The sequence below is a fragment of the Orcinus orca genome, chromosome X (assembly GCF_937001465.1).
Source record: "Orcinus orca chromosome X, mOrcOrc1.1, whole genome shotgun sequence".
NCBI classification, from domain to species: domain Eukaryota; kingdom Metazoa; phylum Chordata; class Mammalia; order Artiodactyla; family Delphinidae; genus Orcinus; species Orcinus orca.
This window is the reverse complement of record NC_064580.1, coordinates 45,599,657-45,625,947: the sequence shown is the minus strand read 5'-3', so window position 1 is coordinate 45,625,947 and position 26,291 is coordinate 45,599,657. Positions and strand designations below refer to the sequence as shown.

Below are 26,291 nucleotides of genomic sequence, written 5' to 3'. Positions count from 1 at the left end.
CATATGGGAACATATGTTTATGTATGACTGATTTGCTTTGTTATAAAGCAGAAACTAACACACCATTGTAAAGCAATTATACCCCAATAAAGATGTTAAAAAAAAAATGGGCAGAAGATCTAAATAGACATATTTCCAAAGAAGACATACAGATAAATGGCCAAAAGGCACATGAAAAGATGTTCAACATCACTAATTATTAGAGAAATGCAAATCAAAACTACAATGAGTACATGTTCAGGCCACTCAAGATGGCTGTTCTCTTGTTCTCTGTATATCACCTGCACGACCAGTGCCTGCTTCACCTAAACCCTACTCATATGACTGACCTTCCTACATGCTTGCCCTAGGCTCCAGCTGGTGATTGTTCTTATCAAAGGTGTGGTGAGGGGCATGTCCCTCCCCCTCTACTGGTTTCCCTGGTAACTAATGAGCCCACCTGATGTCAATTCCCTTATAACTGGTAATCTCCCCTTCCCCACCCCCTCCCCCAGCAAAGACTGCCACCATGTCCTGCTTGCAATCAGCCCCACATGGTGCGGTGTGACTCCAGGACCTTGCTTCAGATGTGTAATCTCCCCTATCCGTTAAACCACTGATGTCTCTGTTACTGACTCCAGGCTCTTTCTTCAGTCTTAAAGCTGGGTGAGCACAGGCCCTGTAGGCTTGTGGGGTACAGCCCAACAATGAGGTATCTCCTCACACTAGTCAGAATGGCTATCATCAAAAAGTCTACAAATAACAAATGCTGGAGAGCATGTGGAGAAAAGGGAACTCTCCTACACTGTTGATGGGAAAGTAAATTGGTACAGCCACTATGGAGAACAGTATGGAGGTTTATCAAAAAACTAAAAGTAGAGCTACCATATGATCCAGTAATCCCACAACTGGGTATATATCCAGAAAAAATGAAAACTCTAATATGAAAAGATATATGCACCCCAATGTTCATAGCAGCACTGTTTATAATAGCCAAGACATGGAAACAGCCCAAGTGTCCATCAACAGACAATTGGCTTAAGAAGATGTTGTATACATATATAATGGAATATTACTCAACCATAAAAAAGAATGAAATATTGCTATTTGCAGTAACATGGATGGACCTAGAGAATATTATACTTAGTGAAGTAACTCAGACAGAGAAAGACAAATACTATAGGATTTTGCTTATATGTGGAATCTACAAAATAATATTAATGACTCTATATACAAAACAGACTCACAGACATAGAAAATAAACTTATGGTTACAAAAGTGGGGGAGGGGCAAATTAGGAGTATGGGATTAACAGATACAAACTACTATACATAAAATAGATAAGCAACAAGGATTTACTGTATAGCACAGGGAATTAGACTCAATGTCTTATAATAACTTATAATGTAATATAATCTGCAAAAAAACCCCTGAATCACTATGTTGTAATCTGAAACTAATGCAATACTGTTAGTCACCTAAACTTCAATTAAAAAATTAAAAAGACAAAATGGGTTTGGTAAAACCAACCCCACAGTGTTGATCTGTATGTAAAGCACAAAACACAATGCTGACACATATAAACAACAGCTAGTTGGGAAATATTATAAAAAGCAAATATTAACAGACATAAAGTGAGAAATTGGCAACAATACGATAATAGTAGGGGACTTTAACCCCCTATGGACATCAATGGACTGATCAAACAGATGTCAATAAGGAAAGAGTGGCCTTAGATGATACAGTAGACCAGTTGAACTTAATAGATATCTACAGGACATTCTATCCAAAAACAGCATAAACACATTCTTTTCAAGTACACATGAAACATTCTCCAGGATAGATCACATTCTATCCACAAAACAAGTCTCAACAAATTTAAGAGGACGGAAATTATATCAAACATGTTTTCTGACTGCACAGTATGAAAATAGAAATCAATTACAGGAAGACAAATGGGAGAAACACAAACACATGGAGATTAAACAACATGCTACTAAAAAACCAGTAGGTCAGGACTTCCCTGGTGGTCCTGTGGTTTAGACTGAATGCTCCCAATGCAGGGGACCTGGGTTCAATCCCTGGTCAGGGAACTAGATCCCACATGCCACAACTAAAAGCCTGCATGCCACAATGAAGATCCCACATGCCTCAATGAAGAGCCTGCATGCGGCAACTAAGACCCAGTGCAGCCAAATAAATAAATATTTTTTAAAAATAAAAAAAATATGTCAATGAAGAAATCAAAAAGGAAATCAGAAAATACTCGAGACAAATGAAAATAAAAACACAACTTTCTAAAATTTATGGGACACAGCAAAAGCAGTTCTAAGAGGGAAGTTTATGGTGATAAAGGCCTACCTTAAGAAACAAAAAAAAAAAATGAAATAACCTAGCCTACCATCTAAAGGAATTAAAAAAGGAAGAACAAACAAAGCCCCAAATCAGCAGAAGGTAGTAAACAATAAAGATCATAGAGGAAATAAATAAAACAGAGACCAAAAAATACAATAGAAAAGATCAATGAAACCAAGAGCCAGTTTCTTGAGAAGATAAACAGAATTGATAAGACTTTAGGCAGGCTCATCATGCAGAAAGGATTGAGGACCCAAATAAACAAAATAAGAAATGAAAAAGGAGACATTACAACCCAATATCACAGATACAATAAATCATAAGAGAATACTATGAACAATTACAGGCCAACAACTTGGAAAACCTAGAAGAAATGGATAAATTTCTAGAAACACACAATCTCCTAAGACTAAATCAGGAAGAAATAGACAGTCTGAACAGACCAATCACCAGGAGTGAAATTGAATTAGTAATAAAGAAATACTCCCAGAGGGACTTCCCTGGTGGTCCAGTGGTAAAGAATCCGCCTTACAATGCAGGGGATGCGTTTGATCCCTGGTCAGGGAACTAAGATCCCACATGCCTTCGGGCAACTAAGCCCGTGCACCACAACTACTGAGCTCACACACCTCAACTAGAGAGCCTGCATGCCGCAAACTACAGAGCCCACGCACTCTGGAGCCCATACACCACCACTAGGGAAGAGAAAACCCACACGCCACAACTAGAGAGAAGCCTGTGTGCCTCAACGAAGAGCCTGCATACCGCATCGAAAGACCTGATGCAGACAAAAATAAATAAAAATAAATAAATAAATAAATAATAAATCTTTAAAAAAAAATACTCCCAGCAAACAAAAGTCCAGGACTGGACAGCTTCACAGAGGAAGTCTACCAAATACATAAAGAAGAGTCAATACCTATCCTTCTCAAAATGACACAAAAATAGAACCATAGATCAACAGAACATAATAGACAGCCCAGAAATCAACCCACACACTTAATGGTCAATTAATCTATGACAAAGGAGGCAAGAATATATCAATACGATGGAGAAAAGACAATCTCTTCAATAATTGGTGCTGGGAAAACTGGACAGCTACATGTAAAAGAATGAAATTAGAACATTTTCTCACACCATATACAAAATAAACTCAAAATGGATTAAGACCTAAGTGTAAGACCAGAAACTATAAATTTCCTAGAGGAAAACATAGGCAGAACACTCTTTGACATAATTTTTTTTTTGGATCTGTATCCTAAGGCAAAGGAAACAAAAGCAAAAATAAACAAATGGAACCTAATTAAACTTAAAAGCTTTTGCACAGCAAAGGAAATCATCAACAAAAGGAAAGACAACCTAATGAATGGGAGAAAATATTTGCAAATGGTATGATTGATAAGGGGTTAATGTCCAAAGTATATAAACAGCTCATACAACTTTATATCAAAAAACAAACAATTTGATTGAAAAATGAACAGAAGACCTGAATAGACATTCTTCCAAAGAAGACATACAGATAGCCAACAGGCACATGAAAAGATCCTCAGCATTGCTAATCATCAGTAATAGCTATTAGGTGTACCATAGAGGGTGCTGTGAAAACAATAGGTGGGGCACCAATCCAAGATTCAGCTGAGGAACCATGGAAGTTTTCCTAGAGAAAATGAGGTCTAAGCTTAGACTTGAAATGAATAAGAGGTATAAAGCGAAGGGGGCACCCTAAAACGGAGTTAGCAGGACTCCCCACACATGAGGGACAGTCTTCCTGGGATATTTCTCCTTTGTACTCTGCCTCTTGGTGGGGCAGGATTTGTAAATATCTGGATGAGAGTAGCCCACCACTTTCAGGTACAACCTAGACTGTCCAGCTTATTTGTCACACCAGGGTAAACCTCCCCTATTCCCATAAGCCACATCTGTCCCCGTGGGCCAGTGTTCAGCTGTGGGAAGTCTTGGCAGGCAGAAGTCAGATCTCAGTCTGACTGAGACAATTGGAGTACCTTTTGCAAATATGAGAGTGAAAATGCCTGGGGTTCCCTAGCCTCTGGGAAAGGAAATTCTGGTAAACTGAAAAATACCCCTCCCCCAAGTAGCCACATCCTAATTCCAGACCTGTGGATGTTACCTTATATGGCAAAAGGGACTTTGCAGATGTGATTAAGTTAATGATCTTGACATGAGAAGATTATACTGGGTTAGCCAGGTGGGCACAGTATAATCACAAGGGTCCTTATAAGAAGGAGAAAGAAGGGTCAGTGAAGAGAAGATGTGACAATGGAAGGGGAGGGGGGAGGGAGAGGGAGAGCGAGAGGGGGAGGGAGAGAGAGAAAGAGAGAGAGAGAGAGAGAGAGAGAGAGAGAGAGAGAGAGAGAGAGAGAGACTATGCTATTGGCTTTGAAGATGCAGCAAGAGGTAGCAGTCTTTAGAAGTTGCAAAAGGCAAGAAACAGATTCTCCCCTAGAGCATCAAAAGGAACTCAGCCCTGTGGATCCATAAGTGTGAAATAATAAATTTGGGTTATTTTAAGACACTAAGATTGTGGCAATTTGTTACAACAGCAATAGGAAACTATGCTAGAATCCCACAGCCTTTCTTGACCATCAGGCCCAACTCAGTCCTCAGTGAATGTTATGAAGTTATCAAGGACATGATAACTAAGACACTCATCTGGAGAGAAATTAGTCTGATAAAAGTGAGTAGAGTTCAGGTGCTACTCCTGTAAAGCCCTTGAAAGTAGTATAGCAGTTTTGCCTGCCCCACCTGTCTGGAGAACACCTGATGGCTACTGACCTCAATGATAGTAGTGGGTGTTGGAGCAACAGTTGCTTCTGTTTTGCTCCCAAGTTCATGGCTCCTCTTGGGAATCCTGTTTCCTTTTTGGTGACCCATCTCCAGTCCATTCCAGTCTTCAACCTTTTTCTTTGTGTCTCTCTTGTGCAGTCTCACAATACCTCTAAAAGACTGATAATTCTCATGTAAAGCCTTTTCTTGTAATTTGTCTGTGTGTCTGCCTACCACACTAGACTGGAGAAAAAGGATCAAGTTATGTTGGCTTTTATGCATCCAGCATCCAGAACACTTCCTGAATCTTGGCATTGCAGGAAACTAAAATAAATCCAACAAAAGTTTTAAAACTTAGGAAATTATTGGAAAATGAATTTAGAAATAATATAGTCATAATAAATCCACTTCCCTTCTGCTGTATTAAATAGTACTTCAAATACATTTTTGACTTTACTACCCACCACTTCAGAATATAGCATATTATTCCCCTTTTCTCATATGAGATAACTGGGAGCCAAGAATTTCAGGACCATTTCCATGGTCGCAGGGCAGATATGTAACAGAATGAACATGGATACAGGCAATCTCCAGGTGTGTATGGATGATCTAAAAAATCTCTTTGGAGAAAGGGCTACAATATACAGCAAAATATACAGGCCAAAATGTTACAGCAGTGAAGTTGTTTTAGGTTCAGGGTGAAGAGCCTCTTGGCCTCATTTCCAATAAGTGGTCAATCTTGGTAGTGCAGACAAAGGGGCGACCTGGTAAGTTCTTAGAACCTGAGCACACCCCCCCACCCTGTACTGCAGGGTGACGACCTGGCCAGATTTGCTTTTATGGCTGAGGATGCCATAGGCAAGGTAAGGAGGAGAACTGTGGCTCAATCGCACAGCGAAGAGCAGCCAGGGATCCCTGATCCCCTTGATCCCCGCCCCCCAACCTCACCCTCACCCTCACTGCCCCCACCAGCGCAGCCACTTTGGTCTTGGTGCCGGGCGCGTGCAGCCACCGTCTTGTCTAAGGTCAGGAGCCCGGCGGCGGCAAAGAACATTACTGACAAAAGTCGGCAGGCTAGTGAAGCGGACTCCAAAAGATCCATAGCCACATGCGCCGCCCTGGAACTCGCCGTGTTCTCAAAGAAGATAAACCTGAGCGCGCAGCGAGAGCGCTGGGAGACCTTGGGGAAACTGTGAGGTCTCGGCTGCATGCATATGGTCAAGTTTGCTCGACACTTCGAGTCCTCAGGCCTGGTGAACTACACCGCGGGCTGCCACTGCTTCCCGGTTAAATTTGAGCCTCGCCCCTGCAAACCTGTGAGCTCTGGTTTGCAGCTGCAGGTTGTGCAGGAAGAAGCAGCACAGATACTCCCTCCTCCCGCTCTCACGCTTCATGCTCCTCCTGGGCGCTGAGAACATCATTATTTACCTATCCCACACCCACCCGGCGCTGCACAGCTTCTGCAGCAGGTGCAGGGTGCAGAGTTTCCACGCGTCCATCTCTGACCCGGGGATTTACAGCGTCGCCTCACACTGCCTGGACGAGGGGAAATTTTCCTGAAGGTAAAGCTCACAGACACGTGGAGGCCCCCTTACTCTCGTACTATTCCATGCTCAGCTTTAAGCAATTCAGCAAATTTACCATTTAAGTGTTGTATGTTTATGGCTCTAGAGACATCTCCAGGTAAGCAGATCTCCATCGTGACTCTGAATCTGTCTTTCGCGGTGGTGGTTTGCTCTGCAACCTCGGCTCGCCAATGATTTTTTTTATGTTGATTCAGTTTGTCCAGCTTCTTCTTATAAGAAAGGGGATGAGGATTTCCAACCTCTTTACACGAGGGAGCGAGAACCAGAAGTCCTCACCTGTGGTCATTTTTGCAATATGCTACAATCATTATAAGGCTATAATTTAGAAATATCATAGTAAATTTCAGAGAAACAGAAAAGATGAAAGTTGTCTCAGGGGGCCGGAGCAGCAGGAGTGGGTAGGTTATGTGTGTGTAAGAGAATTTAGAATCAAATGATTTCTGATTTCATTAAAGGCTAGTGTTACTATTTAACTTTTAAGAGCATGCATGTGTGCTATTTTCAGAAAATTAAAAAATAGGTGATGCATTTTATGTAGAAATAATCTGTATGTGGAAAATACATAGAAATAATAAGCATAACTTCAAGAAGATTTAAAAAATCTCAGAAATACATACAATTTCCTAAAACAGTTATTACCTCCTACTTGTTGATGTTAATTGTTACTTTGTAAATTACCACGTTTTACTCTTGATCCCAGCAGTCTTGCACATTAATTGACTTGAGTAATAACATGAAAATTGCCCTTTGCTAAATTTGGGGTAAACACTGCAAGAGAGGGGACTATATTCCCATTTCCCAGATGAAGAAACTCAGGGTTGAAAGATTAAGATTAATTTGGGGTAAGTCATACACTAAGTGGTGGAACTAGGACAGTCACCCAAGTCCCTCTGTAATCAGCATCTATGTTATTTACAGTGTATCTCTCTCCCTTTCCTAGAATGCACTTTTGAATAGCCACACCTTTATCAGAAAACGGTGTTATTCTTCCACTAGGATTGGGAACCAAAATTACTGTTGAATGCACAAGGAAAATTGAATACAATCATCCCATTCTTTTAATGAATCACAAATTCCTAAAACAATTTTAAAAAGTGATCTAGAAGCTAGAAGAAAAGATAGAAATCTTCCAAAATTATGAAGGGAGTCTAAACCCTGATTCTAAAACCTGGAAGAGATGGTATACCACCCACACAGAGAAAAATATGGCTCTATCTCACTTACGAACATAAATTACATTTTTTTATCAATAAAGCTTGAGTGAATAAAATTCAACAGTTTATAAAAATCTACCACAATCTGGTAGTTTCCTAGTCATAAAAGCATGGTGTAGTATTAGGAAATATTTGAAAATTTTAATAATCTATATCAATAAGTCAAAGGAGAAAGATCATATGTTCATCTGAAGCACTGAACAAAGAATTCAATAAATTCAATCAAATGATAAATTTTGCGGTTTTTCTTAGTTCTTGTTTACTCTGCTGACAGAGTTATGTTAAAATCCTAAACTCTTGGGACCAGGGCTCCTTAGTTGTGGCTGTCAGGATCCTTAGTTGCAGCAGGCGGGCTCCTTAGTTGTGGCACACAAACTCTTAGTAGTGGCATGCATGTGGGATCTAGTTCCCTGACCAGGGATTGAACCCGGGCCGCCTGTATTCAGAGCGTGGAGTATTATCCACTGTGCCACCAGGGAAGTCCCAGTAGTTTGTATCTGTTAATCCCATACTCCTAATTTGTCCCTTCCCCCCTCCTTTTCCCCTTTGGCAACCATAATTTTCTATGTCTGTGAGTCTGCTTCTGTTTTGTATATAGATTCATTTGTATTATTTTTTTAGATTCCACATATGACTCATATCATATATTATTTGTCATTCTCTGTTTGGCTTACTCCACTAAGTATAATATTCTCTAGGTCTATCTGTGTTGCTGCAAATGGCAATATTTCATTTTTTATGGCTGGAGTAATAGTCCACTGTATATATGTATACCACATCTTCCTAAGCCAGTAGTCTGTTGATGGATACTTGGGTTGTTTCTCTGTCTTGGCTATTGTAAATAGTGCTGCTGTGAACATTGAGGTGCATGTATCGTTTGAATTAGAGTTTTCTGGGGTTTTTTTTCCAGATATTTACCCAGGAATGGGATTGATGGATCATATGGTAGCTCTATTTTTAATTTTTCAAGGAACCTCCATACTATTTTCCACAGTGACTGCAATAATTTACATTCCCACCAACAGTGTATAAGGGTTCCCTTTTCTCCACACCCTCTCCAGCATTTATTACTTGTAGACTTTTTTTTTTTTTTTTTTTTTTTGCGGTACGCAGGCCTCTCCCTGTTGCGGCCTCTCCCGTTGTGGAGCACAGGCTCCGGACGCGCAGGCTCAGCGGCCATGGCTTACGGGCCCAGCCGCTCCGTGGCATGTGGGATCTTCCCGGACCGGGGCACGAACCCACATCCCCTGCATCGGCAGGCGGACTCTCAACCACTGTGCCACCAGGGAAGCCCTATTTGTAGACTTTTTGATGATAGCCATTCTGAATGGTGTGAGGTGATACCTCATTGTGGTTTTGATTTGCATTTCTCTAATAATTAGTTATGTTGAGCATCTTTTCATGTACTTGTTAGCTATCCATATGTCTTTGGAGAAATGTCTGTTTAGGTCTTCTGCTCATTTTTTGATTGATTGGGTTGCTTGTTTTTTCAATATTGAGTTGTATGAGCTGTTCGTATATTTTGGATATTAACCTCTTGTTGGTAACATCACTTGCAAATATTTTCTCCCATTCCATAGGTTATCATTTTGTTTTGTTGATGGTTTCCATTGCTGTGCAAAAGCTTTTAAGTTTGATTAGGTCTCATTTCTTTATTTTCTGCTCTTATTTCTTTTGCCTTGGGAGACTGACCTAAGAAAATATTGCTATGATTTATGGCTTAGAATGTTTGGCCTATGTTCTGTTCTAGGAATTTTATGGTGTCATGTCTTATATTTAGGCTTTTAAACCATTTTGAGTTCATTTTTGTATATGGTATGAGTATATTAATTTATTGATTTATATGTAGCTGTCCAGCTTTTCCATCACCACTTGTTGAAGAGACTGTCTTTTCTCCATTGTATATTCTTGTCTCCTTTGTCATAGATTAATTTACTGTAGGGCGTGTGGGTTTATTTCTGGGTTCTCTATTCTGTTACATTGATCTATATGTCTGTTTTTGTGCCAATACCACACTATTTTGATTACTATAGCTTTATAATATAGTCTGAAGTCTGGAAGGGTTAAAAGCATTTCCATTTTTCCATTTTAAAATTGCCTATAAGGGGTGTGATTCTGAAGTATATTTCTGTCAACTCTTCTTGCCTTTTATAAAGTTTTTTCTTTTATGTTAGCTTTCTTTTTTCATTGAAGTAGAACATACAAAGAGAACAGTTCATAAATCATAAGGGGCAACAACTTGATGACATTTTACAAAGTGAACACATGCATGTAAAACCACGAAGACTAAGACATAGAACATTACTGGTGCCCAGAAACCTATATTATGACCTTATGTAGTCATTACACCTGAAAGTTAACCACTCTTCTGACCTATGTCACTATATATTCATTTTGCTTGTTTTTTAAACTTTATACAAACAGAATTATCACTCATGTACATTTTTATGCTGGTTTCCTTTGCTCAATACACTGATTTTGGGATCTGTCCATATTTGTTGCAGGTAGGGATATTTGATTATTTCATGGCTGTGTAGTATTCCATTATATGGATACCACACTTGTATTTATTCACTCAACTGTTGATAAACATTCACACTGTTTCCAGTTGATAAACATTCACACTGTTTCCATTATTTCTAATAATGCTACCAAGAACATCTTGTTCATGCCTTTTGGAGAACATATTTATGCATTTCTGTTTGATATATACTTTGTGCAGTAGGCAGAATCCTATGATGATACCCAATGATGCTTAACTTTGTATAATCTCCTCCCATTGAATGTGGATGGAACCTGTGGATATAATAAATAATCAATAAGATATCACTCCCATGATTGTGTTAAATTGTATGGCGGGGGGAGGATTTTGCAGGTGTAATTCAGGTCACAGATAGTCGATCTTAGGACAGGGAGATTTTTGGGGTGGGCCAGACCTAATTCAGCGAGCACTTACAAGGGCCTTGGCCCTTGCTGAAAGATCTGAAGCATGAGAGAGTATTTGGAGGGGGCCACAGGGTGAGGAAGTGCAGGCAGCCTCTAGGAGATGAGTGCTGCTCCAGGCTGACAGACAGCAATGAAATGGGGGCCTCATTCCTCCAGCAACTGGGAACTGAATTCAACTAACAAGATGGGAGAGTTTGGAAGGGACTCTTCCCCAGAGACTCCGGAAAGGAACACAGCAAGTCCACCATCATCTCATCCTGTTAGACCCTAGCAGGGAAGCTGGTCACACTGAGCACAGACTTCTGACCTACACAACTGTGAGCTAATAAATGAGGGCTGTTTTAAGTTGCTGAGTGTGGTCATTTGTTCCATATCAATAGAAAACTAATATAGGTTTTGACACCTGGATGTGGGGTGCCGCCATTGCAAACCCCTAAAAATGTGGGTGTGGCTTTGGAACTGAGTATTGGCTGAAGACTGAAAGAATTTTGATGTCAAAATACTAGAGAAAGACTAAGTTGTCTTCCTTAATTGCCTTGGACAGACTGTTAGTAGAAATCAGCTGAATTTCCAGACTGCTTTGGAATTCTGACTGCTTTCTGCCTTCTATGTCCCCCCATATTAAACCATAATGTTTATAGCTGTTATCCTATGCCAGTTCCACTATTGTGTGTAGGGGAAGATAGTTTGTCACTTTAGTATCACCAGTACACAGTTGGAGAGGGATTGTGCCCCAGGAGTTGTACTGCATGGATTATATACCAAGGAACCTCATGCATGCTTGATTTAGATGGTTGAGATGATAAGATTTTGGACTTTGAGCTGATGAGATTTAGATGAGCTTTTGGAATTGAGCTGATGCTATGATACCATGAGAAATTTGGAAACTGTGAGATGAGGTGAATGACTATTCTATGTGGGACGGACTGGATTGCCTGGCGCCAGAGGGAAGAATTCTAAGATGACTCCTAATGACCATTGACCTAGTATAAACTCCTCTCGTTAAGTGTGAGAAGAGCCTGGTATTATGATGCCATATTGCTTCTGTGATTATGTTACGTTATATGGGAAAAGATTTTGCAGATATATTGAGGTCCCAAATCAGGACTTTCAAATAAGGAGGTATCCTGAGTGAGTCAGACCCAACCAGGTGAGACTTTAAACTGGCCTGTGTGCTTTCTAAGAGATTCAAGTGTGAGAGAATTATATGGAGAGATTGATGTTACAAGAAACTGTTAGAAATCTCTAGGAGCTAAAAGTGGAACTAAATTCTGCCAATAACTTGAATGAGCTTGGAAGTGGATTCTTCTGAAGAGCACTCAGAAAGAAACACAGCCTGGCTGTCTTAATTAGTTTGGGCTGCTGTAACAAATTACTATAGACTGAGTAGCTTAAACAACAAAAATTTATTTCTCACAGTTCTAGAGGCTGGGAAGTCCCATATCAAGGAGCCAAAGGTTTGGTGTCTGGTGAAGGCCTGCTTCCTGGTTTGCAGATGGCCACCTTACTGTATCTTCACACACAGAGAGAGCTCTGTTCTTTTCATCCCCGTATAAGGGCACCAGTCCCATCATGGGGCTCCACTGCCATGACCCATCCAAACCTAATTACCTTCCAAAGGCTCCACCTCCACATTGGGGATTAGGGTTTTAACATGTGGATTTTAGGAGAGACACAAACATTCAGTCCATAGCACTGGCCGAATGATTTCTCAGGCTGACATCACCCTGTGCGACAACTGAGCAGAGAACCCAGCCATGCCATGCATGGACTTCTGAACCTACAAAACTGGGAGCTAATAAATGGACATTGTTTTAAGCCACTAAGTTTGTGGTAATTTGTTATGCAGGAATAGAAAGCTAATACAGATGGAGTTGCTGGGTTATAGAAAAGGCATAAATTCAGCTTTGATACTGCCAAACAGTTTTCCAGGTGGTAGTACCAGTTTATACTCCCACCAGCAGTTAGAGTTCCACTTCTTTATTTTCTCCACCTCTTGATACTGGTTGTCATTTTGGCTATTCTGGTAGATGTTTACTAATACCTCATTGTAATTTAAATTTGCATATCCCTCATGACTGAGTTTGGGCAATTTTTGTTTATTGGTCAGTTGGATGTCCCATATTGTGACGTGCCTGTTGAAATATTGCGCCAATGTTCAATTGCTTTGGCTTTTTTTCTTCTTGATTTTATTCTGTACGTAAGATATTTTTTGGATGTGTGTGTGGATATATATTTTTTCAACGTTTTCCTTTATTGTCAGTGCTTTTTCTGTCCTGTTTCAGATATCATCATCTACTCCAAGGTCATGAAGATATGTTTATACATTATACATGTATACATTTCTTTCTTTCTTTTATTGAAGTACAGTTGATAATATGCTTATACATTATTTTCCAGCTTTATTTTCTGGAATTAATTTTTGTGTATGATGTAAGTTAGGAGCCAAAGTTATTTTTTCCATAAGGATGGATATACAATTAGTCTAGTTCCACTTATTTAAAGGACTGTCCTTCCTCCCAAGCACTGCATTGGTACCTTTGTTGTAAATCAGGTGAAAATATGTGTGTGTGTGTGTGTGTGTGTGTGTGTATGTGTGTATAGCCATATATGTGTGCGTCTGTTTGTGGACTCTTTTCTTTGTTCCATTGGTCTATTTGTCTATTCTTTTACACAAATCACACTATCTTTTGTTTTGTTTAACATCTTTATTGGAGTATAATTGCTTTACAATGGTGTGTTAGTTTCTGCTCTATAACAAAGTGAATCAGTTATACATATACATATATCCCCATATCTCTTCCCTCTTGCATCTCCCTCCCTCCCACCCTCCCTATCCCACCCCTCTAGGTGGTCACAAAGCACTGAGCTGATCTCCCTGTGCTATGCAGCTGCTTCCCACTAGCTATCTATTTTACATTTGGTAGTGTATATATGTCTATGCCACTCTCTTACTTTGTCCCAGCTTACCCTTCCCCCTCCTCGTGTCCTCAAGTCCATTCTCTAGTAGGTCTGCGTCTTTATTGCCATCTTGCCCCTAGGTTCTTCATGACCATTTTTTTTAATCACACTATCTTAATGATTATGGCTTTATAGTTGCCCTTGCAATGTAGCTTTGAAATTCCTTCAAATTTCTTCTTCTGGATGGCTTTGGCTGTTCTTGGATCTTTGATATTCACATATATTTTAGAATCAGCTGGCTAATTTCCATTTACAAAAAAATCAGCTGGGATTTCAACTGAAGTTAGATTGAATCCATAAATCATTTTGATGAGAAATCTCTCTTTGATTTAATTTTCATAATGTTGTCTTCTAATCAATGAACATGATATATCTCCAATTTATCTAGGTCTTCTTTAATATCTCTCAGAAATGTTATATAGATTTCTGGGCAGAGGTCTTGTGAATATCTTTTATTAGATTTGTTCCTAGGTATTTGATGTTTTCTGATTTATAGTGAATGGCATTAAAATTTTTTTCTTTATAATTTTTGAAGCTAAAATATAGAAATACAACTCAATTTTGTAATATTGACCTTATATCCAGCAATCATGCTAAATTCATTTATTAATTGTAATATTTGATATATACATTCTTTAAGTTATTTTATGTAAACAATCTGTTATATCTCTTCTATTTTTTAAAAGCTGAGAAACCATTCCCCAAAGACCCCAAAGCTACTTACATTTATATCTCATTAACCACAACTGGGAAATATACATTCACAAACCAGTCACTGGAGTAGTAATGAGGTTACTATGAGCTGGTTAGTCAAACACACTGCCCTTTATATATCAAATACATTGCATTATGATTATGATGCCACAATTTTTCCTTATTTTAACCAAATATATAAATACTTACATATTAATACTTTGATTAGAAGGTTGAGAATCAGTAAATATATGATGATGGATTTTTTGTGGAATATTCCTCCATGTAAATGAGTTGAAATTATAATTCTTAAGTTATATAATTTCTTAAGCAATGACTAGTATGTTTCATATGTGAAAAACATTTGTAGCTTGAAGAAGAATAAATTTTTAAAATAAAAAAAATTAGTTCATTTCAAAAAATACCCTTTTGCTATTTATTAAAGCACAAAATTATCATAGAAAATTTAATACATACACATATCAAACTTAGCAATAGTGATCAATCACTGGTAGGATTGATCATGACGTAAATTTTGTCTTAAACTTTTTTGAATAATGTAAATGCTCTACTGCAGGGTTTGTCAAACTGGACACTGTTGGCATTTTGGGTCAGATAATTCTATGTTGTCAGAGGCTCTCCTGTACATTGAAGGGACTGAGAGCATCCCTAGCCTCTGCATACTAGATGCCAGTAGCACCTCTCCCTCCCCAATTGTGCTGGTCTCCAGACATTTCCAAATCTCCACACCTGGGGGGCAAAATGCCCCCCTCCCTGTTGCACTATGGTGAATGAAATTCTAATATATGTAGAAAGCTAGGTAGATGTAAAAATAAATATACAGATGTAAACATAGATCAGTAGATATAATACATCATGTGTTTTTTGTGTAAATATCATAGCCCACAGCATTAAAATTTTTTTAAAAAATCCTATAAATGCTGCATAGGTTTATTTTATGGACATCCAGTATCCTATTGGAAATAGGATTTCAGGTTATTTAAAATAAATGACACTATAATAATCACCTTTGAACACATAACATTGTGAGTATATATGAGTATTTCTTTAGAGTTAATGCCTAGAAGAGAAATTGTAGTGTCAAATGGACATTTCATCGGCAAGATGCTATGAATTTATAACCCCATCCAGTAGTATATAAGATAGCCTCTTTTTTTGTTTTTACAACAGCTTAAAATCTAAACAAACATTATAAATTGTTTTAAAAATGCAAATAGCTCTATTTTTTCTGAGTACAAGAGTAATGTATGCTCATTGAAAACATTCAGAAGATAAAGTACGAGAGAACAAAACTCACCCTTCCAGATTCTTTTTCTATGAGCACAAACATACATAAACACTATCTCTTAAACAGGAGCACAGGGAAAGAAAAAGGAGAGGGCACTGAAGACACACCAATAGAGTTAAACAGAGGGACTTCCTTAGCATAAAGTTTGAGATCTTAGAGAAGAGCAAATCAATAAGTGGGGAAAAACTATATACATCTCTATATCTATATAGATAGCTCCTTTAAAGAAAGCAGGGATGGGGGCATTTTAGTTATTACTAAGTCAAGGATCATGACTAAGACCCAGAGATTCTAGAAAGGAGGAGGAGGAAAGGAAAGATCTCAGAGAATAAACTGAAATGACTCAAGAGGAAAACTGGATCTATGAAACTGGTGAAAGTTGACCTATAGAATTAAGAGAATGGCCATGAGATAAGTTGGGGTTCATAACCCTAAATCACTAGGACAACTACAGAGCACATAGTGGCTAATATGGTCAGAACAGATCACTGATTCCCACTGTGACCCCAATATTCAAGCCTTCCCTATTCCAGGAAGTGACACCATCTACCCAGATAGTCTGGCCAAATGATTGTTGTCCTTCCCTTATGACCTCACAGCCATTCAAGTTTTCACACCTGAGGCTCCAGACATCGTGGAGGAGAGATAAGCCATTCCTGCTCTAACCTATCTGAATTCTAGCTCTACAAAATCCATGAGCATAATGAAATGGACATTATTCCACAACACTATATTATGGAATGGTGGATGACCAGAACACATTCTATTCATTCATTCTTCATTTAAGTCCATCCTGCATTTCATCAGTATTTGATTTTATATATTCCATTAGCATTCAATTCCTATTCCATCCTTCATAATCTTGGATTCTGTTTTTTATTCCAAATTTCATTCCATTCTTTTATGGTACTTTTAAATCTATAGTGCATATTTCATGGTCCATTTATTTCAGGCCATTGCATATTGTACTCCATACTATGGTCGTTCCTATTTTGATTTCCTTCTATTTTCTTTAATATTTTATTTCACACTATACTCCATTTCATTCCTTTTCTCATATAACACTTTTCTTTTATTCCGTAGGCCATTAGATATTGCCATTTTGCATTCCATTCCATTTTCCCATTATATTCCATTCAATTTTCCATTCCATATCCTGTTCAAGTCCATATTCTTTTTCCATTTTATTCTAATTTCCACTAGTCAGTGTCAATTTCATCATATTCTGCATTCCATTTCAAATCCATTTTCTACTCTCTATTATTTAACACTCCAAACACCATTCCATTCTATTTCTGTGTTGGTTCAGTCCATTTGTTCATCCATTCCACTAAATATCCCATTCCATTCCACCAAAATCGCTGTAACAGCAACTTTCAGAAGAACCACTTTCCTAAATTCTTATCAAAGAATTACAAATGTGTATGGCCTGTATTCAGAATATCCTTTTCTGGGAATTTATCCACAACAAGTTCACATTCGAGGATATGAACAAATTTTAGTAAAAAGGATATGTCTTACATTGATGTGTTATAGAGAGTGAAAAGTTGGAAACAACATAAATGTTGATCAATATAGCAGTTTGAAAAGGTAAGCTTCCTGGACTTCCCTGGTGGTGCAGTGGCTAAGAATCTGCCTGCCAATGCAGGGGACACAGGTTTGATCCCTGCTCCAGGAAGATCCCACATACCATGGAGCAACTAAGCCCATGTGCCAGAACTACTGAGCCTGCGCTCTAGAGCCTGATGAGCCACAACAACTGAGCCCACATGCCACAGCTACTGAAGCCCTCACACCTAGAGCCTGTGCTCCGCAACGAAGAGTAGCCCCCGCTCACAGCAACTAGAGAAAGCCTGCCCGCAGTAGCGCGAAGACCCAACTCAGCCAAAAATAAATAAATTTATTTAAAAAAAAAAAAGAAATGTAAGCTTCCTCCATAAAAGGAATATTTTGTAGTTACACAATGGCCTTGTGGAAATGTATTTATTGACATGGAAAGTGTGTTTTCTGGACACAATAAGCAGGTTACAAAATAATATGTATGCATGAATAATTCCATTTTTATAAAACAAAAGGACTTTGAATTATTTATGAATAGCCATTCTACCAAAAAATAATTAAACATTCCCAGTACTTGCCTGCTGGTCTGTGGGAATCTAGGTTCTAGTTTTCCTACATTTACTTTTGTTTTGGGTACTGAACATGCAGTAATAATGACTTTTATAATAATGACTAAAAATGTGTCCAAATATTGCACTTCAAGCCTGTGCACCACACCATATTTATATGGACAGAAACTAGAGAGTAGGTCAAATAAATTAATGTACGTTCATCAGTGGATTACTATGCAGCTCATACAAATGATGATGCATCTTTAAGGACAGCATCACCCTTAATCCCAGGCAACCTGTCTGTGTTCAGGGAGCAGGGCAGGGGGAAGCATCTTGCTGAAGAATTAACTTCCCCCCCGTCCCGCATATGTGGCAGCATACTGAACATCCTGAGCCAAGACCCCCTTGTAGGACCCATCCGTTTGCTCGCTTTCAGGCCGCTCTCCAAGCAAACCTTCCTGTGGGGTCATCCAGATGCCCGGAGCAGTTCCAGGACCGTCCCCTCCAGGGTCACAGTTACGGGTGCAGTGTCCTGATTATATTCCAGGAGGGACACCTGGCTAAGGGTTGAACCACCAGAGTGGTGCTATAAGCTAAGCTGATTCGGCGTGACCTGAATCATTTATATAGACAGGCTTGTGGCCCTCAACCCGTCTTTCGAGACGCACACACTCCTAGGGTAAGGATGGGGAATTCCCAGCATTGACCCAGCCTGCTGAGCAGGGTGGGGCGGACCAAACTCCTGACATGTGGAGCACACCCTCCTGTTTGGCGCTAGGTGGAGCCAAGTTGGCCCCCTCCCTGGGAGACGAAGGTCACGTGACATCCAGCCCACCAATCAGAAGTGAAGACTCCACAGGGCCCGCCCATCTTCCTCCCTCTTGGCGCCCGGAGCTTCTCTGAGGTAGCCTCGGCCGCCGCGCTCTCCTGTTTCTGAGTGAGAACCTGGCCTTGTGGCCACCCTGTCGTGCTGTGAGAAGAAGCAGAAGCCACAGCAGGGTGAGATGCCCGCAGGGCGGAAGAAGAAGGTCGCCTCTGCCCCTGACGACACCCGTGGGACTGAAAACCCTGATCCCGGTGCCTTGGTCCCCACAGTCTCGAGCAACCCATCTCCGTCAGGTGGCGGCGCCCCAGGCGGTGACACAGCAGGTTCCTCATCCTGCGAGGTGGCTGCTGCTGGCGGCATTTCGCTCACTGGGGAGGACCCGGGGCCCCCCTCCATGGACAGTGTGCAGGAAGGGGGGTGCCCCGACCTCCATGGCGGCAGGAGTCCCCACGCGGAGCTGAGCTGTGTGGTGCCCAGGAGGGGCCCAGGCGTCCAGACAATGCCTGTGCTCAGTGGGGCCGCCGTCTCGCAAGCCGCTTGGGGCGCTGGCCAGCGTCCGACCCAGACCACGAGCCCAGGGAATGGACGTGGGAGGAAGCGGCCCAGCCGCGAGGAGGCTTCCGGGTCTCTGAAGCTTCCACGGCGCTGTCTGTTTTCCGGAGATGAGGTGTCCCCGTGGTCGGCGTCTTCGCCGCCATCTTCTCCAAGGTCTGAGCCCAGCAGCGGCGGCCATTTTCAGGTTTCTCTGTGGAGCCACGCATCACAGCCAGATCCTGTCCTCCAAAGCCAGGCTAAAGCACCAGGCCCTGCTCTCCGCAGTCAAGCAGTCAGACCAGGTCCAGCCCTCCGCCGCCGCGCCACCCAGTCTGGCCCTGCTCTCCGCAGCCGTGCATCGGTGCAACGCCTTGCTCGCCGGGGCCGCACCACCCCGTCGGGTCCCGTTCTCCGCAGTCAGGCAACCAGGCTAGGCCCTGCTCTCCGTAGCCACGCATCCGGGTCCAGCGCTGCTATTCGTAGCCGTGCAGCTGAGCAGAGCCCTACTCACCACCACCACCTTGCACCCGAACCAGGCACAGCTTGCTGCCGTCTATCCGGGCAGGGCGCTGCTCTCTGGCGCCAAGCATCAGCACCAGGCCCTGCTCATCGCCACCGCCGTGCTTCCGCGCCAGGCCCTGCTTCCCGCCGCCGTGCATCTGGGACAGGCGCTGCCATCAACAACGACTCCAGCTCACCAGGCCCTGTTCGTCGCCGCCGCCGTGCTTCTGCGCCAGGCCCTGCTTCCTGCCACCGTGCATCTGGGCCAGGCGCTGCCGTCAACAGCCACTCCAGCCCTCCAGGCCCTGCTCATCGCCGCCACGGTGCTTCAGTGCCAGGCCCTGCTTCCCGCCGCCGTGCATCTGGGACAGGTGCTGCCATCAACAACGACTCCAGCTCACCAGGCCCTGCTCGTCGCCGCCGCCGCCGTGCTTCTGCGCCAGGCCCTGCTTCCCGCCGCCGTGCATCTGGGTCAGGTGCTGCTGTCAACAACCACTCCAGCCCGCCAGGCCCTGCTCGTCGCCGCCACCGTGCTTCTACGCCAGGCCCTGCTTCCGGCCGCCGTGCATCTGGGCCAGGCGCTGCTGTCAACAACGACTCCAGCCCTCCAGGCCCTGCTCACCGCCGCCGCTGTGCTTCTGCGCCAGGCCCTCCTTCCCGCCGTCGTGCATCTGGGCCAGGCGCTGCCGTCAACAACGACTCCAGCCCACCAGGCCCTGCTCGTCGCCGCCGCCGTGCTTCTGCGCCAGGCCCTGCTTCCCGCCGCCGTGCATCTGGGCCAGGCGCTGCCGTCAACAACCACTCCAGCCCGCCAGGCCCTGCTCACGGCCGCCGCCGCGCTTCAGTGCCAGGCCCTGCTTCCCGCCGCCGTGCATCTGGGATAGGTGCTGCCATCAACAACGACTCCAGCGCACCAGGCCCTGCTCGTCGCCGCCGCCGTGCTTCTGCGCCAGGCCCTGCTTCCCGCCGCCGTGCATCTGGGCCAGGCACTGCCATCGACAACCACTCCAGCCTGCCAGGCCCTGTTCTCCGCAGCCGCACGACTCCAGGCTTTGTCCTCTGGAGCCGCGCCACCCAGCGAAGATCAGCCGCTAGCAGGAGCCCTTCTCTGCCTTCATCCCCTGCGTTCGACTTAAGGCTAGCCTTCGAGGGAAGCTCAAGCTCTTCTGATTTTGAGGTCCCAAACCTTGCTACCCAGCAGGTTTGGCATGCAGTTCGTATGCGTGCCTCCTCACCGTCACCGACACCTCCTGAGTCATATGGTGAGGGTTTCTCCTCCTCCTCCTCCTCCTCCTCCTCCTCCTCCTCTTCTTCCTCCTCCTCCTCCTCCTCTTCCTCCTCCTCCTCCTCCTCTTCCTCCTCCTCCCCCTCCTCCCCCTCCCCCTCCTCCCCCTCCCCCTCCTCCTCCTCCCCCTCCTCCTCCTCCTCCTCCTCCTCCTCCAACTCTGTTCTTTGGTCTCTGGACCAGAGTCCCTCCTCCTCCTCCACTAATTCTTCTGGCACGAGTTCCAACTGGTTTACTGGCCTGAGGTCCATCTCTACTCCTAGCCCCGCTAGCCTTAGGCGCATCTTTCTGCCCGAGTGTGATGTCCCGAGCCCTCTCTTTTCAGGAGAGCCGGCTGAAGTAGGGAGCATGCCTCCCTCTCCTACATCTCCTATGTTGTGATCCTCCATGAGCATACTCATAAGGCCTGCAAAAGAAATCAACATCCACCCACTGTCCTGAATGGGCTGCCTGCTCTGCCAGTTAACTGTGAGGTTTCCAAGTGCTCTAGCTATTAAGCAACATCATGAGCAGTTTTGAAGTTGTTGTTTGAAGAGGCAGTTTTGAAGCCTCCCTTCCCCATAATGGCACTACCTAGCACTTATCTGCTGTTGGCACTTGATTCCAGTACCCCCTTATCCCCCAAAAGGGCCTGCCTTGGCCTCTGAGATTTCCCTTTTCCAAGTTGCCTTTCCCTAATTAACTTTGTGTGTGAACAAATTAAAATGTTGGTTTCATTTAAAAATTGTAGCATTTTTTATTGTCCAAAAAACAGTTAATCCTGTGTCTTATTTAGAGAACTTAAGAAAGTTGTTGGCATACTAGCTTACTCATTGGAAGGGAGGGGGAATAAAATATTATCCTAGCAATCATTTATTTCCACTGTCTAACATGGAGTTCTGTCCAGGAAAATTCCATTTATATATTATATATGCTCTTTACATAGGTGATTTGCAACTGTGGACAAGAAAAGGGGGCAGGGTTTAACTCAAGGTGGCTAGAGAAAAGGAGGGGCGATGGAGATATCCAGGTTGAAGAAAGAGGCAGGGCATGACCCTGTATGGATAGGGAGAATACTTCCTCCTCAGATGGGAGTAGGGGGTGCTAGAAGGAAGACTCAGGATCAGGAAGGGGGAGAACAGCAGGAGTCAGGAGCAGAAGGGGGAAGGTCTCAGTTTCTAGGGGAGAAAAAAATTTATGTTGGGAACAGGGGTTCCTGAGGTCTGTGGGGCTCTAGAGGGGAGGGGAAGGTATGGGAGAGTGATTCAAGGTTAATGAGTATGTAAAAATGGTCATATATTTAGTGAAAATTGTGTTAATGGATAATCCCATTTAAAAAATTATTGTGACTGAGTGTGAGCAGATATGCGAGGGTGAGTATGTATGTGTGTGTGTGTGTGTGCACATATAGACATATTTGGAGACAACTGGATGGACATACACCGTGTCACCCTGTGATCAGGGCATATATCTCATCTTTGGAATAACTGGTGGTATGGTCTTCTATGTTCTACATTTTCCACCATGACCATATTGCTGGTTCTATGATGAAACTCAACTCAGCTGTTTTTTTAAGAAGTTTAGTTGTAGAAACATGGTAGGAGACCACATTAAAAGAATAGAGTGAAAAAAATTTAAACCAAACCAGTAAAAGGAAACTCCTCCCTACTTTCCCATATTTTTTTCTCCTTGCTTTTCTGGTATGTGGCTGGTACTGGCATAGTACTGGCCAAGAAGAACCCTCTTCCTGGGCCCCACATTATAAAGGTTCCCACGCAGGCCCTCTTCGTGCTGTATTCAGACCACAAAGCTAGGGACATTGACCACAAGGACAATGGGATGTTCTCACCAGGTCCCAACACCCTACAACATTTGTGTAAAACGTTTAGGTTTCCTTATTTCCCGAGGCTGCTTCTAGGTCCTGTAAGGCCTTACTTTCAGGGTCCTTCCTGAGGAAGGGAGGTCTGGGCCTATGGTATGCAAACTCGGGCCCAAAAGGTGGCCAAGTGGCCACTGTAGAATCAAAGGGTAGACAAAGCTTGGAGATGTAGGCTGAAGTGTTCTCTGGGTTAGGTGTGAGCGATCTCTTGGTGTAGGACATAGCTGGCAATGGGAAGAGATCAAGGACATGGACCAAGGGCCTTCATTTGTACTTTTGTGCCAGACATACTGCAAATGTTAGCGACTGCCCTGGATGTATAGTTAGCTCTGTAGCCCAGCCTCAGAGAGTTAGAGACACTAAGGGATATATCAATATATTTAGGAAGCCACATCTTGTCCCTGGAAGTGGCTCTGACCATACAACAACATCAATATCTCAGATGTTGAGGGAAGCAATAGTTCAGGTCCTAGGTTTGGTCCTTCCTGCAGTGAGCTAGCATTCAGTGGGCTGAATCAGAGATGCCACCACTCTACTGCACATTAATGTTTTAGTGCATCTCTTGGGCATTTGATCTGTTTGGGAGTGGACCTCAATCCAGTGTCCTTAACTCAAGCCCACCATACTAAAATTTACATAGCTGCTATTGACCATAAGCATTTCTTCCTTCTCTGGACCCTCCCCATGAAAGTGTCAATTGTCATCACATAGCAGACCTTCATTCTGCAAAATCCAGTGGACAATTCCTAGATTTCATCTTTTTTTTTTTTTTTGGGGGGGGGGCTGTGCAACACGTGGGATCTTAGTTCCCTGACCAGGGATTGCACCTGGGCCCTTGGCAGTCCTAACCACTGGCCCACAAGGGAATTCCCTGTACACTTTAAATTTTTTTCGTTAATTGTGATAAGATACATATAACAAAATTACCATTTGTAAGTGTACGGTTTTATGGCATTCACTGTTATGCAACCATCACCACATTCCATCTCCAGAATTTTTTCATCTTCTCCAACTGAAACTCTGTCCCATCAGACCATAACTCCCCATTCCTCTCCTCCTGAAGTCCCTGGCAATCAACATTCCACTTTCTCTTTCTATGGGTTTGACTACTCTTTTTTTTTTAATATTTATTGATTTGGCTTTGTCGGTCTTAGTTGCGGCACACAGGCTTCTCTCTAGTTATGGCGCTTGGGCTCTCCAGTTGTGGTGCTCGGGCTTAATTGCCCTGTGGCCTGGGGGATCTTAGTTCCCCGACCACAGATCGAACCCACTTCCCCTGCATTGGGAGGCAGATTCTTAACCACTGGACCACCAAGGAAGTCCCTGTTTTGTTTTTGGATAGCAGCCATCCTAATAAATGTGGGGTGATATCTCACTGTGGTTTTGATTTGCATTTCCTTAATGATTAGTGGTGTTGAGCATCTTTTCGTATGCTTGTTGGCCATGTGTATATCTTCTTTGGAGAAATGTCTATTCAAGTCCTTTGCCCATTTTTAAAATCAGTTTTCTTGTTGTTATTGAGTTGTAGGGGTTCTTTATATGTTCTGGAAGTTAGCCTCTTTTCAGATATATGATTGGCAAATATTTTCTCCCATAGGTTGCCTTTTCACTCTATTTAAACTGTGTCCTTTGATGCAGAAAGTTTTCATTTTGATGTAATCTGATTTATCTATTTTCACTTTTGTTGCTTGTGTTTTTAGTGTCAAATCCTAAAAATCATTGCCAAACCCAACATCATGAAGCATTTTAAAAAAATTTTATTTATTTTATTTGTTTATTTATTTTTGGCTGTGTTGGATCTTCATTGCTGCACACGGGCTCACTCCAGATGCGACGAGCGGGGGCTACTCTTCATTGCAGTGCACGGGCTTCTCATTGCAGTGGCCTCTCGTTGCGGAGCATGGGCTCTAGGCACGTGGGACTTCAGTAGTTGTGGCTCGCTGGCTCTAGAGTGCAGGCTCAGTAGTTGTGGCGCACGGGCTTTGTTGCTCCTCGGCATGTGGGATCTTCCCGGACCAGGGCTCGAACCTGTGTCCCCTGCATTGGCAGGAGGATTCTTAACCACTGCGCCACCAGGGAAGCCCTAGATTTCATCTTAATTCACCTTTTGGCAGCATTTCACCTTTTGGCAGCATTTGACACAGTTAATCCTTCCCTTTTCCTTTATATATGTTCTTCTTTAATCTTTAAAGACTGTTCTCTTTATGTCCACCCCACATTCTCCTAGACCTTTCTCATTTTCCACACCTCTAAGTGTTGGATTGGCCAAGGCCTCTGTTTTTTTGCCTTTTTTGCCCTTTTTTTTTTCCTATACACATTTACTTCCTAGGTGATTCCATCTAGTCTCACATCTCTGAGTATTGTTTTAGGCTGGTGAATCAAAATATTGTATATCCACTCCCATCTATTCCCTTGTACTCCAGTCACGTATATCCAGTTATCTAATTGACCTTTCCACTTGAGATGTCTAAAAGGTGTCTCAAACTTCAGTAATATGGAGTTCTGTCCAGTAGAAATATAATGCTAGCCACACATGTAATACCGTTTTCTAGTAGTCACATTTAAAAATGCCTAAAGAAACACATTTAATAATTTATTTAATTTCATCTATCCAAAATATTATTTCAACATGTAATCAATATAAAAATTATTGAGATATTTATTTTTTAGATAAAAAATATTTTTTATTGAAGTATAGTTGATATACAATGCTGTGTTAGCTTCTCGTGTACAGCAAAGCGATTCAGCCATGCATATATATACACACTATTTTTCATATTCTTTCCCATTATGGTTTATTACAGTATATTGAATATAGTTCCCTGTGCTGTACAGTAGGACCTTGTCTATGTATTTTATACATAGTAGTTTGTATCGGCTAATCCCAAACTCCCAGTTTATCACTTCCCTACCCCCTTTCCCCTTTGGTAACCATAAGTTTGTTTTCTATGTCTGAGTCTGTTTCTGTTTCATAAATAAATTCATTTGTGTCATATTTTAGATTCCATGTATAAGTGATATCACATGGTATTTGTCTTTCTCTTTCTGACTTATTTCACTAAATAATTTATGAGATATTTAAAATTTTTCCTACTAAGTTTTCAAAAGCTGGTGTGTAATTTACACCTGCAGCGTATCTCAGCCACATTTCAAGTACTCAATAGCTACAAGTGTGGACGTGTGTATACAGCACAGTTTTAGACCTTCTCATTTCCTTAGTCTCTCTTATTCATTTCCTACTGAATCATGATTCCAGTTCCAGAGGTTTCTCATATGCTGGGCTCCTGTCCTAGAATGGAGCCCTGAAGTGTCAGTTTTCAGAGTTCGCAGGGGCTATGATGCTTTAAGC

General features: G+C 42.3%; 1 protein-coding gene and 1 pseudogene across 1 annotated transcript; one reads left to right on the top strand and one right to left on the bottom strand.

Annotated features, from left to right (window-relative positions):
• The window catches only part of LOC125962914 (uncharacterized), a 41,024-nt pseudogene extending 34,804 nt beyond the window's left edge, over window positions 1-6,220 (bottom strand).
• A 12,342-nt stretch (window positions 6,221-18,562) lies between these two features.
• Window positions 18,563-21,801, top strand: EZHIP (EZH inhibitory protein). The gene has a single exon (XM_049704671.1). It carries the CDS (start codon window positions 18,943-18,945, stop codon window positions 21,463-21,465), a length of 2,523 nt encoding a protein of 840 aa, XP_049560628.1. The 5' UTR covers window positions 18,563-18,942; the 3' UTR covers window positions 21,466-21,801.
• Window positions 21,802-26,291: the final 4,490 nt, after the last annotated feature.

Excerpts from the sequence above, each read along its gene's own strand:
- EZHIP (XM_049704671.1), top strand. The coding sequence starts at position 18,943 with ATGCCCGCAGGGCGGAAGAAGAAGGTCGCCTCTGCCCCTGACGACACC.